General features: G+C 44.7%; 2 protein-coding genes across 2 annotated transcripts in view; both read right to left on the bottom strand.

Annotated features, from left to right (window-relative positions):
* The window catches only part of LOC120026334 (rho guanine nucleotide exchange factor 28-like), a 36,254-nt gene extending 25,693 nt beyond the window's left edge, over nucleotides 1–10,561 (bottom strand). Inside the window, exons 1-3 of the mRNA XM_038971174.1 lie at nucleotides 10,349–10,561; nucleotides 9,934–9,989; nucleotides 9,300–9,426 (exon numbers count right to left, since the gene is read on the bottom strand). Coding sequence (XP_038827102.1) covers nucleotides 9,300–9,367 — 68 coding nt within the window. The 5' untranslated portion in view covers nucleotides 9,368–9,426; nucleotides 9,934–9,989; nucleotides 10,349–10,561. The remainder of the gene's footprint in view (nucleotides 1–9,299; nucleotides 9,427–9,933; nucleotides 9,990–10,348) is intronic.
* The window catches only part of LOC120026197 (rho guanine nucleotide exchange factor 28-like), an 86,450-nt gene continuing 78,966 nt past the window's right edge, over nucleotides 9,627–17,110 (bottom strand). The window contains exons 14-16 of the mRNA XM_038971022.1: nucleotides 15,072–15,114; nucleotides 12,913–13,036; nucleotides 9,627–9,722 (exon numbers count right to left, since the gene is read on the bottom strand). Coding sequence (XP_038826950.1) covers nucleotides 9,627–9,722; nucleotides 12,913–13,036; nucleotides 15,072–15,114 — 263 coding nt within the window. The remainder of the gene's footprint in view (nucleotides 9,723–12,912; nucleotides 13,037–15,071; nucleotides 15,115–17,110) is intronic.

The raw sequence follows: 17,110 nt of genomic DNA, 5'->3' as shown, positions 1-17,110 counted from the left end.
CATTTCTGTTAGACACATATCTGTGGAACTTGTTCAGTTTATGTCTCAGTTGTTGAATCTTGTTATGTTCAAACAAATATTTGTTAAGTTTGCTGAGAATAAACGCAGTTGACAGTGAGAGAACATTTCTTTTTTTGCTGAGTTGATATAAATTAATTGGCGAGAGCACTAGAACAGTCTGCAGCACCCGGCCTCACCCTACTGGACTCGGAAATCAAATGTCTACTGTTTGCAGATAATCTGGTGCTTCTGTCCCCAACCAATGAGGGCCTACAGCAGCACTTAGATCTTCTGCACAGATTATGTCAGGCTTGGGCCCTGACAGTGAATCTCAGTAAGACAAAAATGTTCCAAAAAAGGTCCAGTAGCCAGGACAACAAATACAAATTCTAGACACAGTTGCCCTAGAGCACACAATGGTACAAACACACAATTGAGACTCTGCAGCAATGCAAAACTCCAAACAATGCATGCAGCACAGAATTAGGAATATACTTGCTATTTATCAAAATCCAGAAAAGAGCTGTTCAATTCCACAACCACCGAAAAGGAAGAGATGCCCACACATTCCACCACAAAGCCCTCAACTACAGAGAGATGAGCATAGAGAAGAGTCCTCGCCAGCAGGTTCTGTGGCTTTGTTCACAAACACAAACAGACCCCACAAAGGCCCAGGACAGCAACACAGACCCAACCAAATTATGAGAAAGCCAAAAGATAACTATATGACACACTGGAAAGATTCAACCAAAAAACTGAGCAAATTGGAATGCTATCTGGGCCTAAACAGAGAATACACAGTGGCAGAATACCTGACCATTGTGACTGACCCAAAGTCATTGACTATGTACAGTGAGCATAGCCTTGCTATTGAGAGAGGCCGCCATAGTCAGACCTGGAGAAAGAAGACAGGCAACAGTGCATTTGGAAAGTATTCAGACCCCTTTTTTCCCACAATTTTTTACGTTACAGCCTTATTCTAAAACGTTTTATATCGGTCGTTTCACCTCATCTATCTATACACAATACCCCATAATGACAAAGCAAAAACAAATGTATTAAAAAAATGTATTCTGAGCCTTTACTAGTACTTTGTTGAAGCACCTTTGGCAGCGATTACAGCCTCAAGTCTTCTTGGGTATGACGCTACAAGCTTATCACACCTGTATTTGGGGAGTTTCTCCCATTTCTCTCTGCAGATCCTCTTAAGTTCTGTCAGGTTGGATGGTGAACGTTGCTGCACAGCTATTTTCAAGTATCTCCAGAGATGTTCGATCGGGTTCAAGTCCGGCCTCTGGCTGGGCCACTCAAGGACATTCAGACTTGTCCCGAATCCACTCCTGCGTTGTCTTGGCTGTGTGCTTAGTGTCGTTGTCCTGTTGGAAGGTGAACCTTTGTCCCAGTCTGAGGTCCTGAGTGCTCCAAAGCAAGTTTTCATCAAGGATCGCTCTGTACTTTGCTCCGTTCATCTTTCCCTCGATCCTGACTAGTCTCCCAGTCCCTGCCGCTGAAAAACATCCTCGCAGCATGATGCTGCGCTTCACCGTAGGGATGGTGCCAGGTTTCCTCCAGAAGTGATGCTTGGCATTCAGGCTAAAGATTTCAATCTCGGTTTCATCAGACCAGAGAATCTTGTTTCTCATGGTCTGAGAGTCTTTGGGTGCCTTTTGGCAAACTCCAAGCGAACTGTCATGTGCCTTTTAACGTGGAGTGGCTCAATGTCCAATCAAATGAATTTTCCACAGGTGAACTCCAATCAAGTTGTAGAAACATCTCAAGGATGATCAATGGAAACAGGATGCACCTAAGCTCAATTTCGAGTTTCATAGCAAAGGAACTGAATACTTATGTAAATAAGGTATTTCTGTTTAGTCTTTTCTATATTTGCAAAAATTTCTAAAAACCTGTTTTCACTTTGTTATTATGGGGTACTGAATGTAGATTGCTGAGGATTTAAAAAAATATATATATATATTAGAATAAGGCTATAACATAACAAAATGTGCAAAAAGTCAAGGGGTCTGAATACTTTCCAAAGGCACTGTATGTGCCCACTGCCCACAAAATGAGGTGGAAACTGAGCTGCACTTCCTAAGCTCCTGTCAAATGTATAACCACATTAGAGATACATCAGGGCATAAAATGTACGTTTTGGTCCACCTGCCATTGTGGCCGGTAGATCAAAAAATCTACCAGCCACTCAGATTCTTTCCCAGCCAAAATATTTTTTTGCCGCTAAATTTACACCAACAAAACACAAAAAAAACAGATGAACATGCTTTGTGATGTATCTAAAACAATAAATGTATTACTAGTAAAAAGTAACTAATGTGGTATATTGTTTAGTCTTTTAACCAAAATACACTATACAGTGCCTTGCAAAAGTATTCATCCCCCTTGGCGTTTTTCCTATTTTGTTGCATTACAACATGGAATTTAAATTGATTTTTATTTGGATTTCATGTAATTGACATACACAATATAGTCCCAATTGGTGAAGTGAAAAAAATAACCTATTTCAAATAATTCTAAAAAATTAAAACTGAAAAGCCAGTACATGCCAGCAAGATTTGTGGTGTCCTTTGACAGCTCTTTGGTCTTGGCCATAGTGGAGTTTGGAGTGTGACTGTTTGAGGTTGTGGACAGGTGTCTTTTATACTGATAACAAGTTCAAACAGGTGCCATTAATACAGGTAACGAGTGGAGGACAGAGGAGCCTCTTAAAGAAGAAGTTACAGGTCTGTGAGAGCCAGAAATCTTGCTTGTTTGTAGGTGACCAAATACTTATTTTCCACCAACTTAATTGAGGAAAATAAGAACAATCCCAAAATGTATTTTTGATACTGTCGCAAAGCTAACTAAAAAGCAGCATTCCCCAAGAGAGGATGGTGTCACGTTCCTGACCTTATTTCCTTTGTTTTGTCTTTGTTTAGTTGGTCAGGACGTGAGCTAGGTGGGCATTCTATGTTATGTGTTTCTATGTTGGGTTCATTGTTAATTAGCCTGATATGGTTCTCAATCAGGGGCAGGTGTTTTACGTTTCCTCTGATTGAGAACCATATTAAGGTAGGCTGTTCTCACTGTTTGTTTGTGGGTGATTGTTCCTGTGTCAGTGTTTGTACCACACGGGACTGTTTCGTTTCGTTTCGTTTCGTTTCGTTCGTTCGTTCGTTCGCGTGTTCCTTCCTGTTCGTGCGTTCATGTGTTTTTTTCTCAAGGTCAGGTCTGTTCACGTCGTTTGTTATTTTGTAGTTTGTTCAAGTGTTTTTCGTCTTCGTTTAAATAAACGAGATTATGTCTTCACAATACGCTGCATTTTGGTTCAATCTTTGCTCCTCCTCAGACGAGGAGGAGGACGAGCGTTACAGAATCACCCACCAACCAAGGACCAAGCAGCGTGGGAGAAAGCAGCGGCAGAAATCTCAGGACTCCTGGACATGGGAGGAGATTTTGAACAGAGAAGGACCCTGGGCACAGGCTGGGGAATATCGCCGCCCCAAAGCTGAGCTGGAGGAAGCGAAAGCTGAGCGGCGGCGATATGAGGAGGCAGCGCGACAGGTACGAGAGGCAGCCCCAGAAAATCTTTGGGGGGGGGGGCTAAAGAGGAGTGTGGCTAAGCCAGGTAGCAGACCTGAGCGCACTCCTCGTGCTTATCATAAGCAGCGCGTTACTGGTCAGGCACCGTGTTATGCGGTTAAGCGCACGGTGTCGCCAGCGCGTGCCCATAGCCCGGTGCGCTATAGGGCAGCCCCCCGAAAGTGTCATGTGAGTGTGGGCATCCAGCCAGGGCGTATTGTGCCTGCTCAGCGCGTCTGGTCTCCGGTACGCAGTTTCGGTCTGCGTGCTGTGTCTCCGGGGCGCTGGGAGGGTGCAGTGCGTCCTATGCCTACGCTCCGCTCGTACCGGGCAAATGTGGGAGTGGAGCCTAAGGGAGAGGTGCGCATAGTAGGCACTAGATCTCCAATGCTCACCCACAGCCCGGTTCAACCTGTGCCTGCACTCTGGAGGGTCCGGGCTGGAGTAGTATTCCAGCCTGGGGGAGTGGTGCCAAGGCTGCGCACCAGAGCTCCAGTGCTCCCCCACAGCCCGGTCCTTCAGGTGCCTCCTCTTAACACCAAGCCTCCTGTAGGTCTCTCCAGCCTGGTGGGTCCTGTGGCAGCCCCACGCACCAGGCTGTCTCTCCGTCTCCTCCCTACAGGTGTGCCCGTCTGCCCAGTGCCGCCTGCGCTATCCGTCTGCCCAGTGCCGCCTGCGCTATCCGTCTGCCCAGAGCCGCCTGCGCTATCCGTATGCCCAGAGCCGCCTGCGCTATCCGTCTGCCCAGAGCCGCATGCGCTATCCGTCTGCCCAGAGCCGCCTGCGCTATCCGTCTGCCCAGTGCCGCCTGCGCTGCCCGTCTGTCCTGAGCCTTCAATGCCGCCCGTCTGTCCTGAGCCTTCAGAGCCGTCCGTCAGTCAGGAGCCACTAGAGCCGTCCGTCAGTCAGGAGCCGCTAGAGCCGTCCGCCAGACAGGAGCCGCCAGAGCCGTCCGCCAGACAGGAGCAGCCAGAGCCGTCCGCCAGACAGGAGCAGCCAGAGCCGTCCGCCAGACAGGAGCAGCCAGAGCCGTCCGCCAGACAGGAGCAGCCAGAGCCGCCCGCCAGACAGGAGCAGCCAGAGCCGCCCGCCAGAGCCGCCCGAAAACATAATGTTAACTTTCACTGCTATACGGATGACACAGAAGCCTGTGTTTCAGACATAAGGAAGTGGATGGCTGCAAACGGACAAAACAGAGATATTTGTTCTTGGTCCCAAGAAACAAAGAGATCTTCTGTTGAATCTGACAATTCATCTTGATGGTTGTACAGTCGTCTCAAATAAAACTGTGAAGGACCTCGGCGTTACTCTGGACCCTGATCTCTATTTTGACGAACATATCAAGACTGTTTCAAGGACAGCTTTTTTCCATCTACGTAACATTGCAAAAATCAGAAACTTTCTGTCCAAAAATGATGCCGAAAAATGTATCCATGCTTTTGTTACTGCAATGCTCTACTTTCCAGCTACCTGGATAAAGCACTAAATAAACTTCAGTTAGTGCTAAATACGGCTGCTAGAATCCTGACTAGAACCAAACAATTTGATTATATTACTCCAGTGCTAGCCTCCCTACACTGGCTTCCTATTAAGGCAAGGGCTGATTTCAAGGTTTTACTGCTAACCTACAAAGCATTACATGGGTTTGCTCCTACCTATCTTTCCGATTTGGTCCTGCCTTACATACCTACACGTACGCTAAGGTCACAAAACGCAGACCTCCTAATTGTCCCTAGAATTTCTAAGCAAACAGCTGGAGGCAGGGCTTTCTCCTATAGAGCTCCATTTTTATGGAATGGTCTGCCTACCCATGTGAGAGACGCAGACTCGGTCTCAACCTTTAAGTCTTTACTGAAGACTCATCTCTTCACTCAGTCATATGATTGAGTGTAGTCTGGCCCAGGAGTGTGAAGGTGAACGGAAAGGCTCTGGAGCAACAAACCGCCCTTGCTGTCTCTGCCTGGCCGGTTCCCCTCTCTCCACTGGGATTCTCTGCCTCTAACCCTATTACAGGGGCTGAGTCACTGGCTTACTGGTGCTCTTCCATGCCGTCCCTAGGAGGGGTGCGTCACTTGAGTGGGTTGAGTCACTGACGTGATCTTCCTGTCTGGGTTGGCGCCCCCCGCCTTGGGTTGTGCCGTGGCGGAGATCTTTGTGGGCTATACTCTGCCTTGTCTCAGGATGGTAAGTTGGTGGTTGAAGATATCCCTCTAGTGGTGTGGGGGCTGTGCTTTGGCAAAGTGGGTGGGGTTATATCCTGCCTGTTTGGCCCTGTCCGGGGGTATCATCGGATGGGGCCACAGTGTCTCCTGACCCCTCCTGTCTCAGCCTCCAGTATTTATGCTGCAGTAGTTTATGTGTCGGGGGGCTAGGGTCAGTCTGTTATATCTGGAGTACTTCTCCTGTCTTATCCGGTGTCCTGTGAGAATTTAAGTATGCTCTCTCTAATTCTCTCTTTCTTTCTTTCTTTCTTTCTTTCTTTCTTTCTTTCTTTCTTTCTTTCTTTCTTTCTTTCTTTCTCTCGGAGGACCTGAGCCCTAGGAGCATGCCTCAGGACTACCTGGCATGATGACTCCTTGCTGTCCCCAGTCCACCTGGCCGTGCTGCTGCTACAGTTTCAACTGTTCTGCCTGCGGCTATGGAACCCTAACCTGTTCACCGGACGTGCTACCTGTCCCAGACCTGCTTTTTTCAACTCTCTAGAGACAGCAGGAGTGGTAGAGATACTCTTAATGATCGGCTATGAAAAGCCAACTGACATTTACTCCTGAGGTGCTGACTTGTTGCACCCTCGACAACTACTGTGATTTATTATTATTTGACCATGCTGGTCATTTATGAACATTTGAACATCTTGGCCATGTTCTGTTATAATCTCCACCCGGCACAGCCAGAAGAGGACTGGCCACCCCTCATAGCCTGGTTCCTCTCTAGGTTTCTTCCTAGGTTTTGGCCTTTCTAGGGAGTTTTTCCTAGCCACCGTGCTTCTACACCTGCATTGCTTGCTGTTTGGGGTTTTAGGCTGGGTTTCTGTACAGCACTTTGAGATATCAGCTGATGTAAGAAGGGCTGTATAAATAAATGTTATTTGATTTGAGTTATTGTAAAATGGAAACGTCTAGGAGCAACAACAGCTCAGCCGAGAAGTGGTAGGCCACACAAGCTCACAGAACTGGACGGCCGAGTGCTGAAGCGCGTAAAAATTGTCTGTCCTTGGTTTCAACACTCACTACTAAGTTCCAAACTGCCTCCGGAAGCAACGTCAGCACAATAACTGTTTATTGGGAGCTTCATGAAATGGATTTCCATGGCCAAGCAGCCGCACACAAGCCTAAGATCACCATGCGCAATGCCAAACATTGGCTGGAGTGGTGTGAAGCTCACTGTCATTGGACTCTGGAGTAGTGGAAGCGCATTCTCTGGAGTGATGAATCACACTTCATCATCTGGCAGTCCGACGGACTAATCTGGGATTGGCGGATTCCAGGAGAACGCTACCTACCTTTGTGGCAACAGTTTGGGGAAGGCCCTTTCCTGTTTCAGCATGACAATGCCCCCGTGCACAAAGCAAGGTCCAATCAGAAATGGTTTGTCGAGATCGGTGTGGAAGTGCTTGACTGGCCTGCACAGAGCCCTGACCTCAACCCCATCGATCACCTTTGGAATGAATTGGAACGCCGATGGCGAGCCAGGCCTAATCGCCCAACATCAGTGCCCGACCACACTAATGCTCACTAGTCCCTTCAGCAATATTCCAACATCTAGTGGAAATCCTTCCCAGAAGACTGGAGGCTGTTATAAGAAATGGGGGGACCAACTCCATATTAATGCCCATGATTTTGGAATGAGATGTTCGACGAGCATACTTTTGGTAATGTAGTGTATCACAGATGAGACAAAAATGTTCACCTGCCCCTTTAAGGGCAGGAGGTTACTGTGGTAGCATGACTAGAGTCATGTTTGTGCCTGTGAGATTGAGTCTGACTTGTAGCATCATTGTTTTCTCTTCCCTAACAGTTGAAACGCAAACATTGAAAAACAACCTAGCTTGTGAACAAAACAATGTAAATAGCCAAGAAACACAAGAACAAAGTCTCACTTTCCTTTCAAGTAAATTAGACCAACTTTTATGCCTGTGGACAGCGCTTCTAAAAATGTATCTTTCACAGCTCTTCACTTACGCACAGCCCCCAGCCAGGCAGTGTTGCAGTGCGAGGTGAAATAGGCTATATAGGATTCATAGTTCTTTGACTCTTTAATTTACCAGCTATGAAACAAAACGGCAGAAATACTTTGAAAACAGCTACTGCAGTATTTATTTTACTATAAATGTGATCATACTTAACTATTTTTATTCACAAAAGTGTGAGTGAAATGCTCGCACTGTGGAGCCCTGACCATCCACCAACGTGGCTGGTGAAATAGACATCTTACACGCTAATGCCAAAATCTACCCGCATGTGGCAGGTGGCGGGTGTTTATTTTAGGCCCTGGATACATATTTCCCACAGATCACACAGACCCACAAATCAAACATTGATAAACTCCCATATCTGTTAGGCGAAACACTGCAGTGTGCAATCACAGCACCACAAACAACACTGTAAGTTACAACAATATTGATCCCCTACTATTCATACTACAACTATTTGCACATTGCTAAAACTTGAAGTGTCTTTATCTTTTTTAAACCTTTTTGAATGCAATATTTACTGTTAAAATATTTCACTTGCTTTGGCAATGTAAACATGTTTCCCATGCCAATAAATCCCGTTTGAATTTAATTGAATTGAGAGAGAGAGACATAGGATGTAACGCTCGTCGTAATCCTCCTCGTCTGAGGAGGAGCAAGGATCGGACCAAAGCGCAGCGTGGTTTGAATACATACTTTAATATTTAAACGAAGACGAAAAACACTTGACAAAATACAAAACAATAAACGACGTGAACAAACGAACGAAAACAGTACCGTGTGGCGAACAAACACAGACACGGCAACAATCACCCACAAACAAACATTGAAAACAGCCTACCTTAATATGGTTCCCAATCAGAGACAATGACAAACACCTGCCTCTGATTGAGAACCATATTAGGCCAAACTAACAAACCTAAACATAGAAACAAATAACATAGACTGCCCACCCCAACTCACACCCTGACCATACTAAATAAAGACAAAACAAGGGAAATAAGGTCAGGAACGTGACATAGGGAGAGTGAGAGAAAGAGAGAGAGAGAGTTATAGAGAGAGAGTGATAGAGAGGGGGGGGGGGGGGGGAGAGTTACAGATAGAGAGAGAGAGAGTGATAGAGAGAGGGGGGGTGAGAGGGTACACAGAGAGAGAGGGGAGAGAGATAGAGTGAGAGAGAGGGGTGGAGAGAGAGAGAACCATAGAAAACAGAAAAGGAGAAAATCCTATATCTATCCTATATCTAAACTTTGTGACATATTAGCTGCAAAATATGTAGCTGACACACCCGTAGGGACAGCCAGTGGATTGACAAACCAGAATAATAACATTGCATTCATTATTGTCCTCATTCATTTCTTACTGTATGGTCCTGTTAATTGTTATTACTAATTGAGTATTATTATTTTTCCTATAATTATCTATCTGCGTCATCAATGATTTGATATGTGTCTATATGTTTGCTTTGGCAATCTATGTATGTGTATAAAGCCTTTTGAATTTATTTGAGAGAGAGAGATGCTGAGCTGACCTGTCTGTGGCAGAAGGGACACTGTTGGGGAGGGAGGCTGTTTCCCTCTTGTCCCTCTGGCTCATCATAGGTAGAGAGTCTGAGGTGGAGATCGGACATGGAGAGGGACTGTCTCGCACTGTGAAGTCTGGACGAGGGAGGAGAGGAGAGGAGAGGAGAGGAGAGGAGAGGAGAGGAGAGGAGAGGAGAGGAGAGGAGAGGAGAGGAGAGGAGAGGAGAGGAGAGGAGAGGAAGTAGAGGAGAGGAAAGGAGAAGAGAGAGGAATGTTATTGTTTCAGGATTCCTTCCTCTGAGTGCTTCACGGGATGACAACAACAAACCATGACATCAATGACCTTTGGACTGTGTGATGTAAAACTCACTCTGTGGGAGGGATGCTGTTCGGTTCTTCACCATAGTCACTGCATACTTATCCTGAGGTTTCTGAAGTTTTAATACAAAGATTTACAAAAAGGAGTCCAGTAGGACACCAGAGAATTAAACATTCCAGATAGATCTCTTCGTTCAACAAAGAGAGATGAGTAGAAGATGTGTCACTGGACTAGTTTACCATTAACACACCCCAATGTTTATGTGTGTGGTTGTGGGGCAGAGGTTCACACACACACATACACACACACAGGCTGGAACTCACCTTTAAACACGGGGGAGCAGAGTCCTTACAACCCTTATGGACCATGACTGTACAACCTGAGGGAGAGAGGGATATTTCCATATATAGAGATATCAACCACCAGGATGGAAATATAATAACTACATGAATGAATGAATTGGAATTCTGATATCTTCCCCTAAAATGTGGATCTTTGCAATTATAAACTATTTGGTATCTATGTTGAATGCAAAGAAAGCCTATGGATACATATACACTTTATTTATCTTGAGATATGTCTTGCTACATTTCCAATAAATATATCTGATCTTTTGTATTCTCTGTGACAGAGTTGCAGATCACTGAGATATCTTGTATGTTTATAGCATTGCGGGACACATTGATGGGTTTGACTGATACATGACTAATGAGTAAACGGTGACTGCTGATTACTTACAGGAGCAGTGCAGAAGGTCCTTGCCAGTAGCAGGTTTGTCACAGACCAGACAGACGGTGGGACCAGCACAGGAACCCGTGGAGAAACGATGTCCATTCTGCTGTTTGTCCTTGTCTTTCCCTTCCTTCTCTCTCTCCTTCTCCTTACCCTTCTCTCTCTCCTTCTCCTTCCCCTTTCCCTTGGAGAACCAGGGTAGATTCCCAGGGGTGAACATCAGAGGCATGGATAGGCTAGTTAACACACACCCATATACTGTAACTACATCCAAACCCTTTCAGAAACAACCCGTCAAAGCATAGAACACACTGACTGTAACTCTGTAACACCATAGGCGTAGGTTACACTCAGCTAGCCTTAAGTACTATCAGTCAGGTTACTGATACTGTGGTCTGGCTAGCCTATAAGTAGTCACAAATAGCCACACGTACACTGACTCCAATTGAATCAGTTACATGTGAATGATCCAAGCCTTATTTCAGCCCGTTTTAAAGTCCACTGTGACGGAAATGGGGGGGGGGGGGGGGGGTTTCCACATGCTGATCACCAACAAAGGGTTGATGATTGAAAGGAAAGAACCTACAGTGTTTTAATGGTGTTTTGGGTCAATGTTATTTCCCCAAACATTTCCTGCTCTTTGTCATCATTTGAAGAACAGACCCTGAGGTGAATACTAAGGAGAACGGTTGGGATGATAACAATAATAATATAATAATAATACATGCTATTTATATAGCACTTTTCAAGGATGCAAATTCTCATGATAATGGGCATTTGTATCAGATAATTAAGTGATAATAGCAGCATGATAACTGACACTCAATGGTATCAGTTTTACGGCACTTTCTGGGTGTGTCATACAGTCCTCATAGTTGTAGATTATATTAGGTCTAGACTGAGGTGTAGATTATATTAGGTCTAGACTGAAGTGTAGATTATATTAGATCTAGACTGAGGTGTAGATTACATGTGACTCAGTCAGTGTGTACACTCTGTCTGTAATTACATTATCTGACAGGCCTCAGTGGCTTGCGAAAGTATTCACCCCTCTTAACATTTTTCCTATTTTGTTGCCTTACAACCTGGAATTAAAATTCATTGTTGTGAAACAAACAATAAATAAGACAAAAAAACTGAAAACTTGAGCGTACATAACTATTCACCCCCCCAAAGTCAATACTTTGTAGAGACACCTTAAGCAGCAATTACAGCTGCAAGTCTCTTGGGGTATGTCTCTATAAGCTTGGCACATCTAGCCACTGGGATTTTTGCCCATTCTTCAAGGCAAAACTGCTCCAGCTCCATCAAGTTGGATGGGTTACGTTGGTGTACAGCAATCTTTAAGTCATACCACAGATTCTCAATTGGATTGAGGTCTGGGCTTTGACCAGGCCATTCCAAGACATTTAAATGTTTCCCCTTAAACCACTCGAGTGTTGCTTTAGCAGTATGCTTAGGGTCATTGTCCTGCTGGAAGGTGAACCTCCATCCCTGTCTCAAATCTCTGGAAGACTGAAACAGGTTTCCCTCAAGAATTTCTCTGTATTTAGGGCCATCCCCACAGCATGATGCTGCCACCACCATGCTTCACTGTGGGGATGGTGTTCTCGGGGTGATGAGAGGTGTTGGGTTTGCGCCAGACATAGCATTTTCCTTGATGGCCAAGAAGCTCAATTTTAGTCTCATCTGACCAGAGTAACTTCTTCCATATGTTTGGGGAGTCTCCCACATGCCTTTTGGTGAACACCAAACGTGTTTGCTTGTTTTTTTCTTTAAGCAATGGCTTTTTTTTGCCACTCTTCCATAAAGCCCAGCTCTGTGGAGTGTACGGCTTAAAGTGGTCCTATGGACAGATACTCCAATCTCCGCTGTGGAGCTTTGCAGCTCCTTCAGGGTTATCTTTGGTCTCTTTGTTGCCTCTCTGATGAATGCCCTCCTTGCCTGGTCGGTGAGTTTTGGTGGGTGGCCATCTCTTGGAAGGTTTGTTGTGGTGCCATATTCTTTCCATTTTTTAATAATGGATTTAACGGTGCTCCGTGGAATGTTCAAAATTTCGTATATTTTTTTATAACCCAACCCTGATCTGTACTTCTCCACAACTTTGTCTCTGACCTGTTTGGAGAGCTCCTTAGTCTTCATGGTGCCACTTGCTTGGTGGTGCCCCTTGCTTAGTGGTGTTGCAGACTCTGGGGCCTTTCAGAACAGGTGTATATGTACTGAGATCATGTGACAGATCATGTGAAACTTAGATTGCACACAGGTGGACTTTATTTAACTAATTATGTGACTTCTGAAGGTAATTGGTTGCACCAGATATTATTTAGGGGCTTCATAGCAAAGGGGGTGAATACATATGCACGCACCACTTTTCAGTTTTTTTTGTTGTTGAATTTTTTGAAACAAGTTCTTTTTTCCATTTCACTTCCCCAATTTGGACTACTTTGTGTATGTCCATTACATGAAATCCAAATAAAAATCAATTTAAATTACAGGTTGTAATGCAACAAAATAGGAAAAACGCCAAGGGGGATGAATACTTTTGCAAGGAACTGTATATAGTGTCTCACCTTGTTCTTGTTGCGAGTGGTGGACATCCTACTCTTGAGGAAGCTGAAGGTACGAATCACTTTGTATTTCTCTGACTCCACCTTGGAGGGGATGTTGTACTTGTCCCACTCCTCCTCTTCAATTCTGTTCAGAAACAATTGGGTTAGCATCATAGACATATAGGGTTAGAAAAGTCAAATCCTCATCAAACGTGACATATGTTGGGTTGTATAAACTGTATTAACTAGAGTCCTGTTTGCTGATCCATTTTTCTTTCTGCCTGGTGATCTTTGCTGACCAACAGCAAATGAATTATTATGTATAGTCCTTACTAATAGTAGTACCGTGACTGTCATCCTTTTCATCAACAAGGAAGCAAGAAGGTAGAAACACAGCACACAACTTATGAAAGCATACTAGTAACGCTACTAATACTAGCAATACAAATCATTTTGATAATACTAATAATAGTGATAATACTACTACTACTACTAATAATAATAATAATATTAATAATACAAGTACTACTAATAATAGTACTAATAATAATACTAATAATACTAGTACTACTAGTACTACTAAAAATGGTATTTGGTTAGTAGGTCAATCGGTCAGTGACTGTCATACCAGGCTGGATCAAGTATACAGCTAGAACACATGCAACACAAAGCCATAGATGTTTACTAAGGAATCAATACAAAAACAAGTCAGGTCCAATAGAATCTTCTGTGTGATTCCAGATAATGGGAGGATAGGCCACGTATACCTGAGAGGTCACAATTCAATGAAAGATCAATGTGAGTTAAGAAGGGTTACATAGTAGTAGTTAGAGACACGTGCAGCACACGTGAGCTAATCAAACATGGTTAATTCATTTACATCAACAACATACAAGTGTAATCTCTGAAGGTTATTGGTGATGCCATGCTAGGCAGAGTGCATTGTGGGCACAAATGTAGAGGTTAGATGTCAGGATGCACACAGGGGACCTCTAGGGTTAAAAGGGTTGGCATGAAGAGGTTACACTGAGGCTGGAGCTAGGGGCCTAGAGGGCTGGCTTCCAGATCAGGGGAGTTACTGTAGGGTTAATGTCTAGAGGGCCAGCATCGAGATCAGGGAAGTTACTGTAGGGTTAATGTCTAGAGGGCCTGCATCCAGATCAGGGGAGTTACTATAGGGTTAGAGGCTATTGGGCTATCTGCCCAGTGGAAAGGAAGGGCCAGGGCTGCCAGCCCAGAAGGGGGCGATGCCCACGTACTCTTTGAGGAACTCTGAGAGGGTGAGGTGTTGAAGGGACTCTGCCAGCTCAACGCTGCCCTCGTCGTCTGCAGACTGGGCACGCTTACGAAACCTTAACTCCCTAGGGACACATTACACACACACACACATTACACACACAGCTCTGATACATACAGTACATTAACACACACACACTCACACACACACACAGCTCTGACATACACTAACACACACACAGGTCTGGTACACACTGACATACTCTAGAGGGAGCTATAGAGCTTTGACTGACTATGTGTTCAGGACATTTCAACAGATGAATGGAGGAAGAGGACAAAGGCAGTTGGCATGGTTCCTGGAAGCATCTCATCCCAATGAAGGACATAGTGAACAGGAAGTAAAGAGGTTCCCTTTTCCTAGTCTGTCTCTCTTGTGTTGGAGCTATTCATTGAAAGGATACTATACAGTAAATCTTTTTACACTCACTGTGTCACAAAGTTACAGAGCATTAGCCTGACTTCATCTGAGGACAGGCCCTGTACTTCAAAATTGCTCTGGACAAAATGTTCATTGACAAATAAAAAAAGTCTGAGCACAATGGGATTACAGTTTAGTCTACAACAACACTTTGGGTACTGATAAAGGGTGGCTTAAAGCTTTTGTAATATATATGCGTCACCTCACCACCTGTGAAACAGGGTTAAAACAACGCTGCAAGCCTTGGCATGGTAACAGACAAGCCTGGAGTTAAACAAACAAAACACGGTCTTGATATAAAGAGAACCAGGAACTCCACAACAGAGAGAGAGCCCTTGGTCGCCCTGCAACCAAAAAAGAAGTCATTGTGAGGGCTGGAGAGCCTGGGAATTAGGGGGAAACTGTACGAAACTGTAAGAATGTCAAACACACTTTAGACAGACAAGTTAGGTCAGTGGATACATACCTTTTTTCGAGAGGCTGCTCTGATAGACTGAATGTTCTCTGTTCTGTGGAGGACAAGACAGCTGAAACATGAACCTTCTGTGTGAAAGTAAACAGCGTGAGCAACATTATCTATGAAAACCAATCAACACAATCAAGTCTGATCAGATACCCCACTCAGCCCAGGGTGTCTTCGATGATGTCATCATGGAATGCTGCAATGCTGAGGTTGCACTGTGATTGGGCAGGGTAGCCAAGCCAGACAATGCACTTACCCAAGCCCACACCCTCACATATACACTGACATATGACATATGATACTTATGACTTATACTGTATATGACACTTTCACACTCACCACATATGCTGCTGCTACTGTCTATTCTCTATCCTGCTAGATCAATTACCTGGTACCCCTGCACATCGACTGCTGCTACTGTCTATTATCTATCCTGCTAGATCAACTACCTGGTACCCCTGCACATCGACTGCTGCTACTGTCTATTATCTATCCTGCTATATCAATTACCTCATACCCCTGCACATCGACTGCTGCTACTGTCTATTATCTATCCTGCTAGATCAATTACCTCGTACCCCTGCACATCGACTGCTGCTACTGTCTATTATCTATCATGCTATATCAATTACCTCGTACCCCTGCACATCGACTGCTGCAACTGTCTATTATCTATCCTGCTAGATCAATTACCTCGTACCCCTGCACATCGACTGCTGCTACTGTCTATTATCTATCCTGCTAGATCAATTACCTGGTACCCCTGCACATCGACTGCTGCTACTGTCTATTATCTATCCTGCTTGATCAATTACCTTGTACCCCTGCACATCGACTGCTGCTACTGTCTATTATCTATCCTGCTAGATCAATTACCTGGTACCCCTGCACATCGACTGCTGCTACTGTCTATTATCTATCATGCTATATCAATTACCTCGTACCCCTGCACATCGACTGCTGCTACTGTCTATTATCTATCCTGCTAGATCAATTACCTCGTACCCCTGCACATCGACTGCTGCTACTGTCTATTATCTATCCTGCTAGATCAATTACCTGGTACCCCTGCACATCGACTGCTGCTACTGTCTATTATCTATCCTGCCAGATCAATTACCTTGTACCCCTGCACATCGACTGCTGCTACTGTCTATTATCTATCCTGCTAGATCAATTACCTCGTACCCCTGCACATCGACTGCTGCTACTGTCTATTATCTATCATGCTAGATCAATTACCTCGTACCCCTGCACATCGACTGCTGCTACTGTCTATTATCTATCCTGCTATATCAATTACCTCGTACCCCTGCACATCGACTGCTGCTACTGTCTATTATCTATCCTGCTAGATCAATTACCTCGTACCCCTGCACATCGACTGCTGCTACTGTCTATTATCTATCCTGCTAGATCAATTACCTCGTACCCCTGCACAACGACTGCTGCTACTGTCTATTATCTATCCTGCGAGATCAATTACCTGGTACCCCTGCACATCGACTGCTGCTACTGTCTATTATCTATCCTGCTTGATCAATTACCTTGTACCCCTGCACATCGACTGCTGCTACTGTCTATTATCTATCCTGCTAGATCAATTACCTCGTACCCCTGCACATCGACTGCTGCTACTGTCTATTATCTATCCTGCTAGATCAATTACCTGGTACCCCTGCACATCGACAGCTGCTACTGTCTATTATCTATCCTGCTAGATCAATTACCTGGTACCCCTGCACATCGACTGCTGCTACTGTCTATTATCTATCCTGCGAGATCAATTACCCCTTACACCTGCACATTGACTGCTGCTACTGTCTATTATCTATCCTGCTAGATCAATTACCTCGTACCCCTGCACATCGACTGCTGCTACTGTCTATTATCTATCCTGCTAGATCAATTACCTGGTACCCCTGCATATCGACTGCTGCTACTGTCTATTATCTATCCTGCCAGATCAATTACCTCGTACCCCTGCACATCGACTGCTGCTACTGTCTATTATCTATCCTGCTTGATCAATTACATCGTAC

The sequence above is a fragment of the Salvelinus namaycush genome, chromosome 31 (genome assembly GCF_016432855.1).
Source record: "Salvelinus namaycush isolate Seneca chromosome 31, SaNama_1.0, whole genome shotgun sequence".
Classification (NCBI taxonomy): Eukaryota; Metazoa; Chordata; class Actinopteri; order Salmoniformes; family Salmonidae; genus Salvelinus; species Salvelinus namaycush.
This window is presented reverse-complemented; position numbering and strand designations above follow the sequence as displayed.